General features: G+C 47.7%; 3 protein-coding genes across 14 annotated transcripts in view; 2 read left to right on the top strand and 1 right to left on the bottom strand.

Annotated features, from left to right (window-relative positions):
• bag5 (BCL2 associated athanogene 5) overlaps positions 1–9760 on the bottom strand; it is a 21263-nt gene extending 11503 nt beyond the window's left edge. The window contains exon 1 of one of the 3 annotated variants that reach the window (XM_062522562.1): positions 9230–9760. In XM_062522562.1, coding sequence (XP_062378546.1) covers positions 9230–9252 — 23 coding nt within the window. In that variant the 5' untranslated portion in view covers positions 9253–9760. Of the gene's footprint in view, positions 1–1733; positions 1819–8407; positions 8573–9229 lie in introns of those variants that run through there. The other 2 variants (XM_062522561.1, XM_062522564.1) reach the window with 2 other exon arrangements.
• A 25-nt stretch (positions 9761–9785) lies between these two features.
• Positions 9786–17588, top strand: LOC134067335 (cytochrome c oxidase assembly factor 8). Of its 2 annotated transcripts, none has more exons than XM_062522575.1 (5): positions 9786–10050; positions 12026–12223; positions 13762–13822; positions 16505–16595; positions 16974–17588. In XM_062522575.1, the coding sequence occupies exons 1-5, from the start codon at positions 9910–9912 to the stop codon at positions 17071–17073; spliced, it is 591 nt and encodes a 196-aa protein (XP_062378559.1). In that variant the 5' UTR covers positions 9786–9909; the 3' UTR covers positions 17074–17588. The 2 variants fall into 2 exon arrangements, with proteins under 2 accessions (XP_062378559.1, XP_062378558.1); XM_062522574.1 differs by having other exon boundaries at positions 9789–10050; positions 13759–13822.
• A 957-nt stretch (positions 17589–18545) lies between these two features.
• klc1a (kinesin light chain 1a) overlaps positions 18546–20000 on the top strand; it is a 40344-nt gene continuing 38889 nt past the window's right edge. For all 9 annotated transcript variants that reach the window (XR_009936497.1, XM_062522553.1, XM_062522551.1 and 6 more), the window contains exon 1: positions 18546–19017. The gene's annotated coding sequence lies outside the window, so the exon portion shown is untranslated. The remainder of the gene's footprint in view (positions 19018–20000) is intronic.

Here is a 20000-nt window from a genome sequence, read left to right as displayed (position 1 = left end):
GACAACTTGTTGGAATAGATGAAGTGGATGCCACAGGTTGTGTGTGTGTGTGTGTGTGTGGCGTCTACAAACCACACCCTTTCATTACGCTCAGTAAGCACACACTGGCTCCCCTCCTTACAACACACACACAACCTGATGACTGCATGACAACTAGGAGACTAGGGGACTAGGAGAGGAGACTAGGGGACTAGGAGAGGAGACTAGGGGACTAGGAGACTAGGGGACTAGGAGAGGCGACTAGGGGACTAGGAGAGGAGACTAGACTAGGGGACTAGGAGAGGAGACTAGAGGACTAGGAGAGGAGACTAGGAGAGGAGACTAGACTAGGGGACTAGGGGACTAGGAGACTAGGAGACTAGGAGACTAGGGGACTAGGAGACTAGGGGACTAGGAGACTAGGGGACTAGGGGACTAGGAGAGGAGACTAGGAGACTAGGGGACTAGGGGACTAGGAGAGGAGACTGGACTAGGAGACTAGACTAGGGGACTAGGGGACTAGGAGACGAGACTAGACTAGGAGACTAGGAGACTAGGAGAGGAGACTAGACTAGGGGACTAGGAGACGAGACTAGACTAGGAGACTAGGGGACAAGGAGAGGAGACTAGACTAGGAGACTAGGGGACTGTGGGCTGTTACTGCCACACTTCAGCCAAACACTCTCACCAGAGAACCACAAAGTGTGTGTGTGTGTGTGTGTGTGTGTGTGTAACGTCTGAAGAGAACCACAAAGTGTGTGTGTGTGTGTGTGTGTGTGTAACGTCTGAAGAGAACCACAAAGTGTGTGAGTAACGTCAGTCCGCTTAACGTGTGTAAGCTCCACTTAATGAGTCACTAGGAGGCTCCCATGACCGGTCTCACAGCTGCCTTACAATAAAACCGTACTTTACATTGGACACACACACACACACACACACACACACACACACACACCTGCTGCTATGCCATGCAGGGTCTCGGTACGTTACGCTGGACACACACAGCTGCTGCTATGCCATGCAGGGTCTTGGTACTTTACATTGGACACACACACACACACACACTCACAGCTGCTGCTATGCCATGCAGGGACTCGGTATGTTACGCTGGACTTGTATGAAAGCCCCCACCACAACCTCATCATCAGCTTCCACCACACAATCAGAAGCTATTATTAATCGCCAAAAACACACACATCTAAACTCTTATTAAACACCAAAAACACACACATCTTAACTCTGATCAAAACACCAAAAACACACACATCTAAACTCTTACTAAACACCAAAAACACACACATCTAAACTATTATCAAAACACCAAAAACACACACGTCTAAACTCTTATTAAACACCAAAAACACACACATCTAAACTATTATCAAAACACCAAAAACACACATGTCTAAACTCTTATTAAACACCAAAAACACACACATCTAAACTATTATCAAAACACCAAAAACACACACATCTAAACTCTTACTAAACACCAAAAACACACACATCTAAACTCTTATTAAACACCAAAAACACACACATCTAAACTCTTATTAAACACCAAAAACACACACATCTAAACTCTTATTACACACCAAAAACACACACATCTAAACTCTTATTACACACCAAAAACACACACATCTAAACTCTTACTAAACACCAAAAACACACACATCTAAACTCTTATTAAACACCAAAAACACACACATCTAAACTCTTATTAAACACCAAAAACACATCTCAGAACGTACCTGTATCTAACTCCTTGCATCCTGAGCGGTGTACATTCTGTGTGTGTGTGTGTGTGTGCGTGTGTGTGGACTCAGGGACCCAATGTGTTATCTGCGAGGCCAGACTGCCCTGGGCACAGAAACAGGAGCCACACGTCTGTGATGTCACAATGGGCTATTCCCTCAGCTCTTAAAGGCACAGTGTCCCATTTCCCCTACAGATCTGCCTTGAGATGTTAGCATTAGCGTCCCATTTCCCCTACAGATCTGCCTTGAGGTGTTAGCATTAGCGTCCCAGTTCCCCTACAGATCTGCCCTGAGGTGTTAGCATTAGCGTCCCATTTCCCCTACAGATCTGCCCTGAGGTGTTAGCATTAGCGTCCCATTTCCCCTACAGATCTGCCTTGAGGTGTTAGCATTAGCGTCCCATTTCCCCTACAGATCTGCCCTGAGGTGTTAGCATTAGCGTCCCATTTCCCCTACAGATCTGCCCTGAGGTGTTAGCATTAGCGTCCCATTTCCCCTACAGATCTGCCCTGAGGTGTTAGCATTAGCGTCCCATTTCCCCTACAGATCTGCCCTGAGGTGTTAGCATTAGCGTCCCATTTCCCCTACAGATCTGCCCTGAGGTGTTAGCATTAGCGTCCCATTTCCCCTACAGATCTGCCTTGAGGTGTTAGCATTAGCATCCCATTTCCCCTACAGATCTGCCCTGAGGTGTAATCACAGTACTCACAGTTGTTTATGCTTTCAGGTTGTGTGGAGTGTGTTGTTTAAGGTTGTGTGGAGTGTGTTGTTTCAGGTTGTGTGTGGAGTGTGTTGTTTAAGGTTGTGTGGAGTGTGTTGTTTAAGGTTGTGTGGAGTGTGTTGTTTAAGGTTGTGTGGATTGTGTTGTTTCAGGTTGTGTGTGGAGTGTGTTGTTTAAGGTTGTGTGGAGTGTGTTGTTTCAGGTTGTGTGGAGTGTGTTGTTTCAGGTTGTGTGGAGTGTGTTGTTTCAGGTTGTGTGTGGAGTGTGTTGTTTAAGGTTGTGTGGATTGTGTTGTTTCAGGTTGTGTGTGGAGTGTGTTGTTTAAGGTTGTGTGGAGTGTGTTGTTTCAGGTTGTGTGTGGAGTGTGTTGTTTAAGGTTGTGTGGAGTGTGTTGTTTCAGGTTGTGTGTGGAGTGTGTTGTTTAAGGTTGTGTGGAGTGTGTTGTTTCAGGTTGTGTGTGGAGTGTGTTGTTTAAGGTTGTGTGGATTGAGTTGTTTCAGGTTGTGTGTGTGGATTGTGTTGTTTAAGGTTGTGTGGATTGAGTTGTTTCAGGTTGTGTGTGGAGTGTGTTGTTTAAGGTTGTGTGGATTGAGTTGTTTCAGGTTGTGTGTGTGGAGTGTGTTGTTTCAGGTTGTGTGTGTGGATTGTGTTGTTTCAGGTTTTGCTATAGGAAGGTCACAGTGAAATGACCTGGAAGTGATAAGAGCTGTTTGGATTCTCTAAAAGAATGGATGGAGATGTAGATATAGATGGAGGTAGTGCTGGGCGGATAGGCGGTATCACAGTATTTTTCAAAATTCTGACGGTTTCACGGTATATGATGCTTTCCATGCATAATCAGGTGTTCATAACATTTCACAGGAATTACTGCAGTAGATTGACTTAGGTTGGTCTATTTTACTGTCATGATAGGTGAATATTGTGGATTAATTACTGCAGTAGATTGACTTAGGTTGGTCTATTTTACTGTCATGATAGGTGAATATTGAGGATTAATTACTGCAGTAGATTGAGGTTGGTCTATTTTACCATCTAGTAGTCATACAGCTCGCATGGCCCCAATGATGCCGTTTACAAAGAGGCACTCATGATTCTAATGGGCAATTGCAGTCAAAACACAGAACTTTTAAATGTCACAAACATACTTTATAAACCTACGCAAAAAGTAGTGCAACTTGCAATAATTATAGAAGCTGGCTGGGCTTCTTCAAAGAGACTAAACCCAGAGATGACCGGAGCACTCCGATTACTTCTGAACTTATTTTATTGAGGTGCACAATCGACTGATGTGTCCACGCACTGTGTCTTCCTCAGAGTCACACTGGATGCAGACGGAGACGGCCCACAATGCCTTGCGCCGAGTAACAACTACTCAACGTGACACATCAGTGGGCTCGTTCAAGTAACAACTACTCAACGTGACACAGCAGTAGGCTCGTTCAAGTAACAACTACTCAACGTGACACATCAGTGGGCTCGTTCAAGTAACAACTACTCAACGTGACACATCAGTGGGCTCGTTCAAGTAACAACTACTCAACGTGACACATCAGTGGGCTCGTTCAAGTAACAACTACTCAACGTGACACATCAGTGGGCTCGTTCAAGTAACAACTACTCAACGTGACACATCAGTGGGCTCGTTCAAGTAACAACTACTCAACGTGACACATCAGTGGGCTCGTTCAAGTAACAACTACTCAACGTGACACATCAGTGGGCTCGTTCGACTTCTGGAAGATCTGCGCAGATCTGACATGATGTGATGCATGCTGGGTTGAACACAATGCATACTGGGACAGACGAAATGCAAACTGGTTAGAAATCATGTCTGACTTGTTGCAGACGGGGTGGGATTTACCACCGTGACATCATGTCACATGTCCTTAAAATATCGAGGGGGTCTGCCGACTGCATGAGCTGAAACCCACCCCAATGACGTCAGTTCAAAGTCTGACAGGTGTCTCGTTCTGCCTCCTTACCAAAGACTCTAGAGCGGACCAAGATGGATTAGTTCATATTGGGAACAGCACTGTAGCCAGCATCTGGGACGACACTGGAGCTTATCCCTGTGATCCATCTTGCTCTGTTCTAGAATCTTTGCTCCTTATGTTAGAATGTGCTAAAATGAACAGAAATCGAAGGGATACCTTCTTATTTGTGATTTCTGGAACAGCGGTAGGCTAGCCTACTGAAAACATTTTGATATTCTGCTATTTTATGCTGTTGGTTAAATAAATACACACAGAAAACACTTGATATTTAATTAATGTGCTTCAATGCAGGCCTGTTAACTGTATGACAGCTGTGGTTTATTTAAACTACTTCATATCAATTTATTTCGTCAGTCATCATGCTCATTTTAATGAATAAGAAGTTATACTTTTATTTGATGCACACAAAATTCCGCGATGTCTCACGCGATTCACGTCAGGCACACTGCAGCTGGACTGTCTTTCGTCCCGGCCGGTAAGACTCTCAAGCTCACGTTGACGTATGAAGCCAGCCTAAATCAGCCGCATCCGATCTCAAATGAGACTAGTAACACCTGCCATCCCATAGTGCACCTGCCATCCAATAGTGCACCTGCCATCCAATAGTGCACCTGCCATTCCATAGTGCACCTGCCATCCAATAGTGCACCTGCCATCCAATAGTGCACCTGCCATTCCATAGTGCACCTGCACCTGGCATCCCATAGTACACCTGCCATCCCATAATCCCATAGTGCACCTGTCATCCCACCATCCCATAATCCCATAGTGCACCGGCCATCCCATAATCCCATAGTGCACCTGCCATCCCATAGTGGCGCAGCTGAGTAGTTGGACTCTCTGAGCTCGCGGGGTGTGTTCGTTATGACTTCATCATCGTCTTGCTGCACACACACACCGCTCTGCACACACACACCGTTCTGCACACACATCATCCTGCACACACACACCGTCCTGCACACACACACCGTCCTGCACACACACACCGTCCTGCACACACATCATCCTGCGAGGGCTTGAGACCCTGTAGAAGCAGCGATCACTCAGCGATCACACACAGATCTCTTTATCAATCTCTCACACACACACACACACACAGGTCTGGTCAGAGAGCCAGGTGGACCTCCCCAGAGAGAGCAGACCCTCCTCCCGCAGGGAGATTGACAAAAAAAATCTCTCTCTTTCTCAACTCACCCCACCGCCTCTCCAAACACACACACACACACACACAACCTGTGGCATCCACTTCATCTATTCCAACAAGTTGTCACACATGAATATTTTAAGCGACCTCATTCCTATCTGCCGCTCTCTCTCTCTCTCTTTGTATCTTTCTCTCTCTCCCTCCCTCTCTCTCTCTCTCCCTCTCTCTCTGCATTCCTTCCTTCTGTAAAAGAGAACTGGGATCTGGGAGTGCTCATACAGTGATGTTCTTGCTGTGCTGTATAGAACAGTGACATTCTTGCTGTGCTGTATAGAACAGTGACATTCTTGTAGAGAACAGTGATGTTGAAGTGTTCCTGCTATGTGTGTGTGTGTGTCCATCAGTCCAACCACCAGCCCAATCCTTCAGGCACAGGGGAGGCTACGCTACATCACAACAACAGCGTCCACCAGTCTAGAACATGAATGCAGGTTCTGCAGTACTGCTCCAGTCTAGAACATGAAGGCAGGTTCTGCAGTACTGCTCCAGTCTAGAACATTAGAACATGAAGGCAGGTTCTGCAGTACTGCTCTAGTCTAGAACATTATGGCAGGTTCTGCAGTACAGCTCCAGTCTAGAACATTAGAACATGAAGGCAGGTTCTGCAGTACTGCTCCAGTCTAGAATATTAGAACATGAAGGCAGGTTCTACAGTATTGCTCCAGTCTAGAACACACCACTGTCCACTCTGCTTTTATTCACCTGCAAACACACACACACACACACACACACACCACTGTCCACTCTGAATGCTTTAATTCACCTGCAAACACACACAGACACACACACACACACCACTGTCCACTCTGAATGCTTTAATTCACCTGTGAGTGTAACCTGCGCGGTTCAGCCCTACACACGCCCGGACTCAAACACACGAAACAGCAACACCTCGGATCGGGAGTCAAGCATGCTAACAATTGAGCTAGAAGCCCAGGAATGGCAGCTTTCATGCCAGCAGCACTCGAGGCGTCGGGGAGTGAGGTTTACCAGCGTTCCACACACACACAGCTAAGCTAGCTGGCATCCATTACACTACACACGGGAACTGCACACACACCACACATTGCCACTGTCTCAGAATGATCAACAAGTTAAAACATCTGAAGTAGCGTTTGCATTTGATCTATTTATATCTATTCATCACTCACTGTACAAAAACTCTAAAATACCAATATGTGTGTGTGTGTGTGTGAGAGAGATCTATTCATAGAACACTCTCATGCTGTACAAAAACTCTAAAATAGCAGCCTTTGATCCCAGCCACTGAGAGCATGGAATGTAAACGCAGCTCATTGTGTTGGTGCTTGGTAGCCTGGGGTATGTGGGTTGGTAGCCTGGGGTATGTGGGTTGTCAGGGTTTGGTAGCCTGGGGTTGGTAGCCTGGGGTATGTGGGTTGGTAGCCTGGGGTATGTGGGTTGTCAGGGTTTGGTAGCCTGGGGTATGTGGGTTGGTAGCCTGGGGTTGGTAGCCTGGGGTATGTGGGTTGGTAGCCTGGGGTTGGTAGCCTGGGGTATGTGGGTTGGTAGGGTTTGGTAGCCTGGGGTATGTGGGTTGGTAGCCTGGGGTATGTGGGTTGGTAGCGTTGGTAGCCTGGGGTATGTGGGTTGGCAGGGTTGGTAGCCTGGGGTATGTGGGTTGGCAGGGTTGGTAGCCTGGGGTATGTGGGTTGGCAGGGTTGGTAGCCTGGGGTATGTGGGTTGGCAGGGTTGGTAGCCTGGGGTATGTGGGTTGGCAGGGTTGGCAGCCTGGGGTATGTGGGTTGGCAGGGTTGGCAGCCTGGGGTATGTGGGTTGGCAGGGTTGGCATTGGGGGGCAATAACACAAGGCCAGCGTGAGGTGGAGGGGCACCAGGCTGTGACTCACACGTTAGCATCTCCGCTAGCCACACCTTCCAGCTACTCTCTTCTGACAACATGTTTACCTTCCTTCTCTCTCCCCATATATATATATATATATACACATATATTTCTCTCTCTCTCTCTCTCTCTTCACTTTCTCTCTCTCTCTCTTCCCCTCAACCTCTCTCTCCGTTCACACATTCCTCCCTCCCTCCCCCTGCCTGACAGTGGGCAGTAGAATGCGGTGATGTAAGCCCCTGACGCTCTCCAGATGCCATGCAGAAGTCGGAGATGCCCGGCTGGCATGAGGTGCGGCTGGTGAGGCTGGCAGCACAGGGGCCTCTGATTACAGATGCCAGGCTGCCACACGAGCTGCTTCAGTGGGCACTGCCCCCTCTGCTGCCCATCGCCACCAACCCAACCCAACCCACCACGCGCCAGATGGTGCCGTTAAAGCCACGGGGCACGTGGGGGTCAAACGACGGTACCCCCGCCCCCATCAGAGACACGCGCCAACATCGCCTCGCGCCTGACATGGCCGAGACGGAGAACCGAGGGTCTAAAAAACACGGCAGTTTGGCCTCCCGCGACAGAACAGCTCTGTCAGCAATGGAATGTTCTCCTGCTCGTTAGTCTGGCACTGAAGCGAGAATGTGTCTCGGTAAAAATGCGCGAGGCATACCAGTCTCGATGCCAACACCCAGTTTCCGCGTTAGCAATCAACAGACGCATGCATGTTCACCTAAAGACGTTACACTCGCGATATCGCCTCCCCGTTAACGGGCTTTCTGCCAAAGCCAGCAGTGTTCTACCGCGACAAAACAGGCTCGAGGGCCGTTCCGCTCCTCGCCAGCACGCGCGCTCGCAATGTCTCACCGCCTCCCGAGATGCGCAGGATAATTCTCACCTTTTCAAAACGCGAAAGACATTCGCGCACATTTCTGCGGAGCTCCGTTTCCATCAGCTAAGCAGAAAAACGGATTGAGCAGTTCCGATGTGTCACGCGGATGCTGGAGGAGAGCACAGAGTTCGGTGGATTGGTGCTACCTTCGCGAGACTGCCTCCGCCAGCGTATTCACCTCACACACACTCGCGCCTCTCACACACTGAACTGCAATGGTGCCCCTCCCCTCCTCTCCTCTCCTCTCCTCTCCCCTCCCTCCGCCGCCTGATAGTGGGGAGCCCATCTCGGCGGGAGGGGGTCTCTGCTCTGTCGCTACCCATCACAGGCAAAAAATACTCCCTTCCCGAGGACCACTTCGCCCAACGGATGTTATTAGTGACGACAGCTACTGTCAGAGGTAGCAGCCACCAAAGGCAGGCCACGGTGGCAGCAGCACCGTAGGGGCACGTTCTCCTCACCACTCTCGTATCCGGCGAGAGGTCCTGATAGCGGGCATGACTGCAGCGCTACGAACACCAAATGCTGTTAAAACACAGTCCGATAACGCACACGTGCACTCTCCCAAATCTCTGAATATAATCCGCTTTGATGGAGGTACAGTGACAGATTATCCCGCTTGACAGCCACTGCTCTTAGGAGAGGGGCTGACCGCCGGTAACGTACACAAAAGAATACCGTTAACTGAGATTGGCTGAGCCCTCCTTAAGGACACGGACGATGTAGGTTAGCCTAGAGACGTTACCCCAGCAGCCTGACTACGGTGTCTGTGTATTTGCATTAGGACAGCCAAGTACAAGACATTACATAATAATGAGGTGTGCTTACTTGCATAGCCAACGGACAGCCATCGGGACAGCGTGTTAAACTAAATACTCCAGCGCTATCCACATCACACCGTAGCCAGCCAGAGCCTACACCAGCTCCAGGGAATAGCAGCTCCTCTTCGTGTAGTTGTCGGGTCCTGCTGGCCAAGCAAGGCGGTACAGGAAAAAAACATGTAATGAAGAGTCCGTTTGAAATCTTTTCCTTGTTGAACTGCCACGTAACCACGATTTCAATGGATGTGACTTGTTGCTGTTTTGAAAGCTGACTTGCTACGCTTGTCAGGCAGTTTCTGGTCAGCTGTCACCTGGACCATTAGAATGACACAGCCTAGCTAAAGTTAGCTTAATAACCGAGCACAGTCACACTGCTGATTAAATGACAAACATCTCACTTGAAAACATATCCGTGTAGATGTATATTATTTTTGTACCATGAGAAACACCGTACAAATCGTATACAGGTCGTTTAGCATGTCTTGAAATATTTTCTGAAGCGATATTGTTCGGAAAACTGTCTGGTTGTCCAGCTGAATGTTCAAACAGGAAATGCCAGAACGTCTGACGCAACGGTCACGTGATGATGCGTACAGTGTACTGGCACGCTGCTGTTGAAGCTAAAATGATGGCCATATTGAGATATTAAGGTCAGTTATAGTAATTTCCAAATCAGAGGCTCATGACATGAATGTGTCTGCTACTGGGACTTTATTATTAAGGTCGCAATGTACTCATCGCGGGACGAAGGCGCTTCCACTGATCATCTTCACCTGTAGCCGCTTGCACAACACTGGACAAGCACCCAAACAAGCTAACCAAACGAAGGTAACATTCTGTTAGCATTTCTGGCTACAGACCACCCAACACCCACTCAAAGCTTTATTTAGATATTACTAGTTGGAGCCAAGAAACGCGCACTTATTTCAAAATAGTTTTAGAAGATGGTACGTCGTGGTTGATAGGATGTCGCGGACTAACGTTATGTTTTTGTGACCGCTTGCAAGTTCACCTTGAACAAGGCGTGTAGTGTTGTAGTGCCTATGCTTTGCTTTCCATTGAATATGACCCAGTACATCAAACAGCCTTTAAAATCTTGATAGAAAATAGATGATATTGCCACAATCTATAGATATATCACAACCGGATAGCTATCATAACCTCCACGCTGCAACATTAACACCTGCCCAGCGTGTGTGAAAGGGACACTTCACCGATTAGCATTAAGCTTTGTATCGTTAGAAAACCAGTCATGTTTTTGAATGGTCGTGCATCATTCCCTCAGTTTGCCTTGAGATGGGAGAAATACAGATTTGTGTGTGTGTGTGTGTGTGTGATAGATAGATAGATAGATAGATACTGTGTGTGTGTGTGTGTGTGTGTGGGGGGGGGGGGGGTTGGATTCATCATGGTGCTGTGTGTGTGTGTGTGTGTGTGTGGGGGGGGTGGGGGGGGGGGGGGGGTGGGTTGGATTCATCATGGTGCTGTGTGTGTGTGTGGAGGGGGGGGGGGGGGGTGGATTCATCAGGGTGCTGTGTGTGTGTGTGTGTGTGTGTGTGTGTGTGTGTGTGTGTGTGTGTGTGTGTGTGTGTGTGTGTGTGTCTGTGGTGTTTATTCTGTTTGTGTGGGTTTGGCTTTGGCTAAGATGGCTGGAATCCCTGGGCTGCACTGCCAGACTCAGGAGGTTGGAGTGGTGAGAGCGGACAACAGTCCTCTCTACCTCCCTCACTACGGGATCTCCATGGCGATGAATATAGGAAGCTGCATTTGGTTGCACCTCCAACAGCATGGCGGAGCTGATTTCCTCCCAAAACGCCCTCAACTGGCCGTATATTAGTGTGAAAGAATATAGAATATACTGTAGTCCTCATCTCTCCCTCACTACAGTCTGGCACACGGGCCAGCTCATAGATATAGATATGCCTACAGGCCAGCTCATAGATATAGATATGTCTACAGGCCAGCTCATAGATATAGATATGCCTACAGGCCAGCTCATATCTATAGATATGCCTACAGGCCAGCTGATATATAGATATATGTCTACGGGCCAGCTCATAGATATAGATATGCCTACAGGCCAGCTCATAGATATAGATATGCCTACAGGCCAGCTCATATCTATAGATATGCCTACAGGCCAGCTGATATATAGATATATGCCTACAGGCCAGCTCATAGATATAGATATGCCTACAGGCCAGCTCATAGATATAGATATGCCTACAGGCCAGCTCATATAGATATGTCTAAGGGCCAGCTCATATAGATATATGTCTACGGGCCAGCTCATGTATATAGATATGTCTACGGGCCAGCTCATAGATAGATATGTCTACGAGCCAGCTCATAGATATAGATATGCCTACGGGCCAGCTCATAGATAGATATGTCTACGAGCCAGCTCATAGATATAGATATGTCTACACGCCAGCTCATAGATAGATATATGCCTACAGGCCAGCTCATATATGTATGCATGTCTACGGGCGAGATCATCTATATAGATATATGTCTACAGGCCAGCTCATATATATAGATATGTCTACACGCCAGCTCATAGATAGATATATGTCTACGGGCGAGCTCATAGATATAGATATATGTCTACGGGCCAGCTCGTATATATAGATATGTCTACGAGCCAGCTCATATGTATGCATGTCTACAGGCCAGCTCATAGATAGACATATGCCTACAGGCCAGCTCATGTATATAGATATATGTATGCATGTCTACAGGCCAGCTCATATGGTTAATGATGTCTTCTGTCTCTTTCTCTCGGATGCTGATGCTGCTTTAGAGGGCCAGCTTTAGCCCCTCCTCCAGCTCAAAGCATGACTGGATTGGCCCGGCAGACCGCCTGTCAAACCTGCGGCCAATCATCTACCACATACCTGAGAATGAAACTCCCTTGGAGCGAAGACTCAGGCACCTGCGGCAGGAGACCGAAGACTGGAACCATCAGTTCTGGGCCAATCAGAACATCACGTTCAACAAGGTGAGGGCGTAGCCAATGGCAGGAGGTGGGCGCTGCTCTGGTGGTTGAGGAAGGTAGTGCAAGAGAAGAAAGCTTGAACAGAGAAAATGAACCACTGATTTACTGATTTAGTTGTACTCAGAGAACACTTGATTGCTGCCGTAATGATCAGGGTCAGGACTGAATGTGGCCCTGGGCCCGTATTTACAAAGGTTTTTATCTTAGCACTAAGAGTATTCCTAAATCGCACTAAAATATTTTAGCTAGGAGTTTTCTCTTAAAAGTTATTCATAAAGCCTCTCAGACCTACTTTTAGTAAGGAGAAACGAAAACTCCTAAACTAAAAGTGAGTCTTCGTTGCTATGGTTGACGTCATTACTCATGCACAAGCTTGATGAAAGTGACCACCTTGATTGGCTGATGATTATAACGCGGGAATGATGGCAAAAACCTCCCCTACAATGACGAGTTGAGTGACAGGTGTCACGAGTTAGCTGGTGAGAATGCGTGCGCTATGTCGGACTGTGAAGGAAGGAAGCTGATGAATAAATGGGCATAGCCTAAATTAATAAAGAGTAAAGCAATTGGCCTTGGAGCATAAGGAAACACGGACTGGAGCAGTATCTTTACAACATGTTTTAAATGAATCTGTATGAAGGCACGTAGCCTACATTCGCAAAGAGGAGAAACAATTTAATTTAATTTAGGCCTACAATGAGACGCTACATTTAGTTTTAGATGCAGTGGTGGTTTTGATTGTCGGTGGGCGGCGTTATTGTATCCCTTAGTCGCAATGCGATTATTCCCTCGCATGCCAGCTCCTGTAACCGCACGTTCATTTCACTACATTGCGATGTGAAATGCCACTAAAAGCGGTTTGTGAATAGGTCTTACTGAGTTAGGAGTCCTCTCGACTTCTTTTAAGCTGTCCTAGACTTAGGAGCTACTTTTAGCCTTAAAATGCTTTGTGAATTACTTTTAGTGAGAAAAATCCTAAGTGAGTCCTAAAGTTAGGAGTGACACGCCCATTATTTTTAGGAGTTTCTCCTAAATTGGCCAGTTAGGAGCTACTTTTAGCCTTAAATTGGCCAGTTAGGAGCTACTTTTAGCCTTAAAATTCTTTGTGAATACGGGCCCTGGGCAGAAGGTAGTTGTACTACTAGCTGCAGCCTGTCATGTTGTTACACTCGTAGTTCCAGCAGAGGGCAGCACTGAACTGATACATGCACAGTCAACATCAACAGTTGTGTTGGAGGAGTTTTACAGGGTTGTGTGTGTGTGTGTGTGTGTGTGTGTGTGTGTGTGTGTGTGTGTGTGTGTGTGTGTGTGTGTGTGTGTGTGTGTGTGTGTGTGTGTGTGTGTGTGTGTGTGTGTGTGTGTGTGTGTGTGTGTGTGTGTGTGTGTGTGTGTGTGTGCTGTGGCTCTACTTAATCACCTGTTCTGTCCCTTAGCAAAAAGAGGAGTGTGTGTGTTGATCAGTGTGTGTGTGTGTCCCTCAGCAAAAAGAGGACTACGTGCTGATCAGGGTGTGTGTGTGTGTGTGTTCTGTCCCTCAGCAGAAGGACGACTACGTGCTGACGCAGCTGCAGGCCAAAGGCCAGACGGAGCGAGATGAGAAAGGTGAGCACACGCCAACTCTCCTTCTACAGGAACACTGTCTGGGTTCTACAGGAACGCCACGGGACTGTGTTCCACTGTGTGCTAACGGCCTGTTCCCCTGGTTCTAACGGCGTGTTCCCCTGGTTCTAACGGTGTGTTCCCCTGGTTCTAACGGCGTGTTCCCCTGGTTCTAACGGCGTGTTCCCCGGTGTTCCCCTGGTTCTAATGGCGTGCCCCCCTGGTTCTAACGCATGGATTAAAGTTTTCCGTCATATGACGGATTTCCGTCAACCGGAGGCGCTAGAGGTCAATCATGAGATTGATGCAGATACGGGGAGAAAATATTGGTGGGGGGGGGGGTGCGCTGCGCTGCGGGTCGCTGCGCGATCTCACTTGCAAGCTGCAGTGATGGTTACACCTCTTGTTGAACCTTGAACCCTGCTTTGTGATAGGCCTGTGTTTTAGCCTATGTTAAAATCTTGTTGTGCGCAAAATAAATAAATAAATGCGTTCGTGCAACTGCGTTGATGAACATTAGGCTACTGCCACTATTAGGCTGCTACTACTAATAATATCATCATCATCATCATCATAATGATACAATAATAAACGAGAGAAAGGCCAATTGAAACAGATGAAAGAACAGTCTTGATTTATAGCCTACTTTGGAGCCGCATGCTTAACATAGCCTATTAGGCTTTTGTAGGTTAAACAAGCTTTGCAGAAGTTCAGGAAAGCTGTCGTTTTTTCGGTTTAATTAGACTATGATTTGGGCTAATTATTCTTCATAAACGTAAAATGAAAATAAACAGTAGTTTCGCCAGTTGTAATAGTAAGCTATAGTATAGCTTCAGGACATCCACGCACTAACTGCGTAAAGTTCTGCGTTGTTTGCGATGACTTCTTGTCCGCGCTCGCTAGTTCCCCGATCTCATCAAATTAGACTACTTAGAGGTCGGCAGTGTTGGGGAGCTTAAAGATGAATAGTCAAAAAGAACATGGATATAGCCTACTTTCGGTCATTATTAATAGAGTCGGGTGCGCCCGAAACGCAGAGACAGACAACGGAAAAGTGTGTGTCTGCGCCACGCCACTATTAGGCTATCCTACTGTTTAGTTTAACTGCTAATTTCTCTAAAAATAATTATAATAAGCCAACAAGGTTAATTTATACAATTCAAAAGGATCCAGTAGCTTAGGCTATGTCTATACAGTTTGCCTAATTTGTCTTCTTCAAAGAGAAAGTCGTAGGTCCGTTTCCAATAAACGAAATATAATAGGAGTCCTATGACTGACGCGTGTTCTTTTAAAAACGTCTTGTCTTCCAGTTAATATTCTTGAATGTTTATTGTAACAAACAGCACAGTTCTCATACAATTGACACGACCAACACGGTCAGAAATACCGTGGAACTCCTAACATTTCTGCCGTGCATCACGTTCTTACCCAACAACTAAAACGTCTTAAAGTGACATGCACCTTTAATTAAACAACATGTCACCTAATCACACTAAGTAAAGTTACACCAAATTATATCCTGACATCAGAAAACATCAGAATTCTTTAGCATATTACATTTCAAATCAATTATTCCAAATCCTCAATAACAGAGGCCTATCTGACGGCTAACCAATGGCTGTGAGTTTTAATTGTTTTCAATGTTTTGGAGACATACATGCATTTAAGGCATAATGCTGGCCCTAATCTCTGACTGAAAGTGCACAGAATTTATGCATTGTACATAACAGTGATTTAATAAATTTTCTCGGGGGTGACAGTGACACCCCCGACAGTGACACCCCCAACCCCCTATTTGGCCAATGGGCTATGGCCGGCTCTCGGAGCACTCTTAATAAGCAACAGTGTGCAGTATTGAATAGCTAGGCCTACTTTAAAATGTGTTAATTGTAAACGGAGGGTACAATTAGTCTGTATGGCCCTATTTTATGTAGGTCTACGCTAAGGCCCTTTGATTTGCCTCACTTGCGTGTGTCAATTTTTTTTTTTTTGGACAAAATTTTTTCAGTCAGATGAGTTTTTTTCACTTTAATCCATGCTAACGGCGTGTTCCCTGGTTCTAACGGCATGTTTCCCTGTGTTCCCCTGGTTCTAATGGCGTGTTCCCCTGTGTTCCCTTGGTTCTAACAGCGTGTTCCCCTGTGTTCCCCTGGTTCTAACGGCGTGCTCCCCTGTGTTCCCTGGTTCTAACGGCATGCTCCCCTGGTTCTAACGCCGTGTTCCCCTGGTTCTAACGGCGTGTTCCCCTGGTTCTAACGGCGTGCTCCCCTGGTTCTAACGGCGTGTTCCCCTGGTTCTAACGACGTGTTCCCCTGGTTCTAACGGCGTGTTCCCCGGTGTTCTCCTGGTTCTAACGGTGTGCTCCCCTGGTTCTAACGGCGTGCTCCCCTGGTTCTAACGGCGTGTTCCCATGGTTCTAACGGCATGTTTCCCTGTGTTCCCCTGGTTCTAACGGTGTGTTCCCCTGGTTCTAACGCCGTGTTCCCCTGGTTCTAATGCCGTGTTCCCCTGTGTTCCCTGGTTCTAACGGCGTGTTCCCCTGGCTCTAACGCGTGCTCCCCTGGTTCTAACGGCCTGTTCCCCTGGTTCTAACGATGTGTTCCCCTAGTTCTAACGGTGTGTTCCCCCTGGTTCTAACGGCGTGTTCCCCTGGTTCTAACGGCGTGTTCCCCTTTTGGTCCTCAGGGAAGCCGCGCACTCTGTCCAGTGAGGAAATGGCGGTGTTCTACAAACACTTCCTGGACAAGAACTTCAAAAGGCATGCCGACTACAACAGGTGTGTGTGTGTGTGTGTGTGTGTGTGTGTGTATGTGTGTATGTGTGTGTGTGTGTGTGTGTGTGTGTGTGTGTGTGTGTGTGTGTGTGTGTGTGTGTGTGTGTGTGTGTGTGTACTGTTCTGTCCTGAAGGCTAGTTTAGTATGTGTGTGTACTGTCCTGAAGGCTGGTTTAGTGTGCGTGTGTAACCTCCTTTGTGCCCCCCCCCTTTAGAGAATGGTACAGTGCGTGTGTAAACCTCCTTTGTTCCCCCCCCCCCCTTTAGAGAATGGTACAGTGCATGTGTAACCTCCTTTGTGCCCCCCCCTTTAGAGAATGGTACAGTGTGTGTGTAACCTCCTTTGTGTCCCCCCCCCCCCCCCCCCCCCCCCCCCTTTAGAGAATGGTACAAGCGGAACTTCACCATCACGCTGCTGATGGCACGTGTGGCTCTAATCAGGACCTGGAGACGGCTGAGGGGGGGCGGACCTGCTGCCTGAACCACACACACACACACACACACACACACACACACACACGCTAGCCCATCTACACATTCTGTATGAACAGCCCCTGCCAACCCACCAAGGAACCGCTCTGTATGACGCTTCACTCCTGTCCAATGAGAATGCATTTGAAGAAGTTTGAAGAACAAGGAAAAACGAGATGTCGGAACAGCTGCCCAGACCCGCATCGCCCGTCAACGTGTGTGTGTGTGTGTGTGTGTGTGTGTGTGTGTGTGTGTGTGTGTGTGTGTGTGTGTGTGTGTGTGTGTGTGTGTGTGTGTGTGTGTGTGTGTGTGTGTGTGTGTGTGTGTGTGTGTGTGTGTGTCCTTCTGCAGCCCTTCTGGCTGGAGGCCTTTTGCATGTTTGACTGTCAGATGACAGATATGCTGATATGCTTGAGTTGACTCAGATATGTCACCTGAGTGTGTGTGTGTGTACCTGAGTGTGTGTGTACCTGAGAGTGTGTGTGTGTACCTGAGTGTGTGTGTGTGCCTGAGTGTGTGTGTGTGTGTGTGCCTGAGTGTGTGTGTGTGTGTGTGTGTACCTGAGTGTGTGTGTGTGTGTGTGTGTGTGTGTGTGTGTGTACCTGAGTGTGTGTGTGTGTGTACCTGAGTGTGTGTGTGTGTACCTGAGTGTGTGTGTGTGTACCTGAGTGTGTGTGTGTGTGTGTACCTGAGTGTGTGTGTGTACCTGAGTGTGTCACTGTACGAGTGCCTGAGTGTGTGACTGTACCTGAGGGCTGTACTATGAAGCAAGGTAACTGGCTTACTCGGGTAACTTCAGGAGTAACACTCTTGGTGTGTGTGTGTGCGTGCGCGCGCTACTGATCTCCAAACAACAGTCTTGGTTGGCTCCATAGCCGGTCAGTGCATTGGGTGTGTTGGAGATTAGCGGATACTCCCCGAGCTAAGCTGCCGTCCTGGCACAGCCCTCTGAAGCCTTGCGTCTGTGGAGCCTCTCTGAGCTGCTAGCGGTTAGCCATGTCTTATGACCAGCATGAGATCTCTTGCAGGGAAGACCCCCACACAGGAAGTAGAATTATCCCTCTCTAAACGGCAGCCCCCCCTCCCCCTGTGCAGGACTGAATTTAATCCTATTAGTGGCCCTCTCAAAGACTGGACTTATTGAACGATATCCTGCTTTATGTCTTCATTTGATGCTTGTGATACATTTATGTTTAAGTAAATAAACTGTTAAATGTTTTCGTTGTTGCTTAATTGTTTTCAACTTTTATGTATGATGTTGGTGAAAGAATGAATGTCAAGTCTGACTTCACAGTGTTGTCAGTTAGGATGATGTCTTTGAAATGTAAATGTAGTGAACTCTTTAAGCGTTCCCGGGTAAATAATGCATTATAATCTCGAGCATTGATGCACCACTTCTCCTTTAATCTCGGCATGACATCATGATTAAGGAAGAGGCGACTGTGTGACTGTGGGGCGCGACGCAACTCAACGCCATTTTCACGCAGCCGGACTAGGGAGACAGATGCGCCTGGTGCTGTCAGACCTGGGAACAACTTCAGAAGAAACTCGCTGTCCTCCGAGCTGTTACCATGTAAACTAAAGAATGATCTCCACTCCTAACTAGTCTGTCACAGTCTCGAAAAGCTACCTAGATAGCTGTTTCACTGTTAGAAGGTGACGTTATCCGTCAATAGGTAACATTAGCTGTAGCTAATTTAGTGACAAGCTAGCTAGCATTGCTATCAATCCCATACAAACCACAGCATTCGGCTGAAGTGCTTCCTTCCGGAGTCCGGAAGATAGGGCATCAGCGAGTCTTGTTTAAGCCGGTTAGTCGGCATAAAATAATTATCCACAGACAGGGCGGTGAGACGGAACTTTGAGAATTTCTGTGCTGCGTGACAAGAGTCTGGATCCGAGCCGAACAACACACCCTGCCAGAGAGTCGGGCATCTGGATGTCCTGCGGAACGGTAAGGCTTGCGCTGCTAGCCGATGGCTAAGAAGTGTCCTCGCTTGTAGTTTTATCAGTTAGATGTGAATCTTGACAACTTTTATTAGTAACAACTGGCTTCGTTGTTAACATGTTACTGTCTCATTCTGTAATAACTTGTTCTGTATTGTGTGTTTGGTCCAACTGGTTTCACTATTTGCGCGATAGTGTGCACTCATAGTGGAATGACACACTTCAAATCCAAAACAAGCGGATTCGTGTTTAGCTTGCATGCTAGCTTGCGTGCTAACTGTCTTGACATTAGTTTACATGCCAGTCGGTAGTCATGGAGCCGGAGCGGTCCTCAGAGGAGCGCGGACTGGTTGTACGGGTTAGTCCGACAGAACAGGAAAGGTAACGCTATCTGGCGACTTGTGAATGAGACTTTGGGCTGGGCAGGTGCTTGTTCTCAATACCTGAGTGTTGTTGGACAGGTCGTCAACACTTGTGCCCCAGGGTTGGTTTTATAATAACATTAATGACGCAGAGAGCTAACTCGCCTGCGCTAGCGGCAGAACTACTAGGGAACCTATGAAGGCAGCTAATCAGCTCAACGGGCATATCCGTCCATCAGGCTCAATACGGTCAGCTCTCTGCTCCGCTAGTGAACACAACTTTCCGTGTGAGCGATAGACAGTTATGGACCATGCGAGTTTATGAGGCAGCGTGCGACGCGATGCGTCATTAAATGATGACTGGGCTCTTCCTATCTCACCCGAGTTCTTCTGAAGCCATGTCTGAAGCAGACTCGTTATCGCTGCTGCATGCCGGGGATTACTGCGCCTGTGCTTGGAGACAGCATGCCAGGGCAGATGGATTCTGTAGGAAAGAGGAGCTTTTGCCTTGTGGAGGCCCAGCCAGAGAGAGAGAGATAGGGAGGGGGAGAGGTGGAGGGGGAGAGAGATGGAGGGAGAGAGAGAGATGGAGTGCTCGAGGTGTTGACTGCCTGACTGCATGGCATTG

Source organism: Sardina pilchardus, chromosome 20 (genome assembly GCF_963854185.1).
Source record: "Sardina pilchardus chromosome 20, fSarPil1.1, whole genome shotgun sequence".
Taxonomy (NCBI): Eukaryota; Metazoa; Chordata; class Actinopteri; order Clupeiformes; family Clupeidae; genus Sardina; species Sardina pilchardus.
The sequence above is the reverse complement of the archived record's forward strand: the minus strand, read 5'-3'. Positions and strand labels throughout refer to the sequence as shown.